The 1,209-nt window shown below is 49.9% G+C and overlaps 1 protein-coding gene across 1 annotated transcript in view; it reads right to left on the bottom strand.

Annotated features, from left to right (window-relative positions):
• LOC107685653 (EF-hand and coiled-coil domain-containing protein 1-like) overlaps positions 1-1,209 on the bottom strand; it is a 22,334-nt gene extending 21,125 nt beyond the window's left edge. The window contains 1 exon segment of the mRNA XM_016482317.1: positions 396-1,209. Coding sequence (XP_016337803.1) covers positions 396-1,091 — 696 coding nt within the window. The 5' untranslated portion in view covers positions 1,092-1,209.

The following is a 1,209-nucleotide window of genomic DNA, read 5'->3' as shown; positions in this document are numbered from 1 at the left end:
CCATTCTAGGTCCATTCTAGGGATCCCCACCCCCGGACAATGATTCCTACCGAGAGGGACCCCAGCTGCCCTCATAACGCTTTTTCTTTAAGATGCCGGTGACAAAATACTATGGGTTTGCGAACAAGATCAACAGATTGTGCCCTAAGACTACCTAAATTCGCACGCTAACTCGATCTAATAATCAAGTAGACTTCATTCAGAGAATATCGTTGCTTGTTTTCTTTGTTATTTTTAGAATAAATCTCTTGTGTGAAGTTCATCACAATGACTGTACCCAGGGCCGTTTCTAGGCATAGGCGAGCTAGGCGGTCGCCTAGGGCGCCACCAGCTGAAGGGGCGCCAATGAGCTTCGCCTAGGGCGTCAAATTGGCTAGAAACGGCCCTGACTGTACCTGTAAGGCCAGAGATCGAGCATCACTGCTTTGAAGAGCCGCGCGCATGTCCTCCACCAACTCCCTGAGACTCGCATTTTCCTCCTCAAGTTTGGTTATCCTGTCCTCAGCCTCCTCGAGGGCCACGATTTCCTCATAGCACTCCCTGGTGCAGGACCCCAGCTGCCTACAAACTGACGCGTGTCTATCCACAGTGGAAGAAGCAGGCGGCTCTCCGCTTTCTCGCTTGTTACTGGTACCCAAAGACAGCACCTTCTCGCGCCGCCTCAAGGGGCTCCTGAGTCTGATCTGCGTCTCTATGTGCTTGCTCTCCTTCCCAACCAACAACCTCCCATTCTCATACTGGCATCCAGCCTCGGTACTGAAATAGCCGCACAGTTTTGCGTGAAACTGCCTGAAGCTGAACTCTTTGGGTAGATTATCCAAAATCCCCGCGCACTCCTCCAGATCACACTCTCTATTGAGTCCTAAAATCTCGCAAAGAATGTTAAAATCCTCGGCTGGTATTTTACCATCTCCCTGACAGTCTAGGTGATGAAATATCTCTTGGAGGTATTGATCCAGCCCGGTTGCGAGGACTATAATTTCGTTTTCCACTCCACGGTCTAGTCCGTAATGATACGCCAGAGTGCTCACTATCCATTGTGTCCTGCGCGCGGGTCGGCTGTATGGATCGCATGCGTCCGACTTTTCCATCCTTTTCCCTCACAAGAATTCCATTTATAGTGCCTAACTGGATTAATGGATTCAACAGATCCTCTAAGAATACAAACAGCATACCAAGTTCATGTCATCTGAACACCAGACCGCCCCA

This window comes from Sinocyclocheilus anshuiensis, unplaced genomic scaffold (genome assembly GCF_001515605.1).
Source record: "Sinocyclocheilus anshuiensis isolate Anshui unplaced genomic scaffold, SAMN03320099.WGS_v1.1 scaffold257, whole genome shotgun sequence".
Classification (NCBI taxonomy): Eukaryota; Metazoa; Chordata; class Actinopteri; order Cypriniformes; family Cyprinidae; genus Sinocyclocheilus; species Sinocyclocheilus anshuiensis.
Note: the sequence above shows the minus strand (reverse complement) of the source record. Positions and strands in the feature narration are given on the sequence as shown.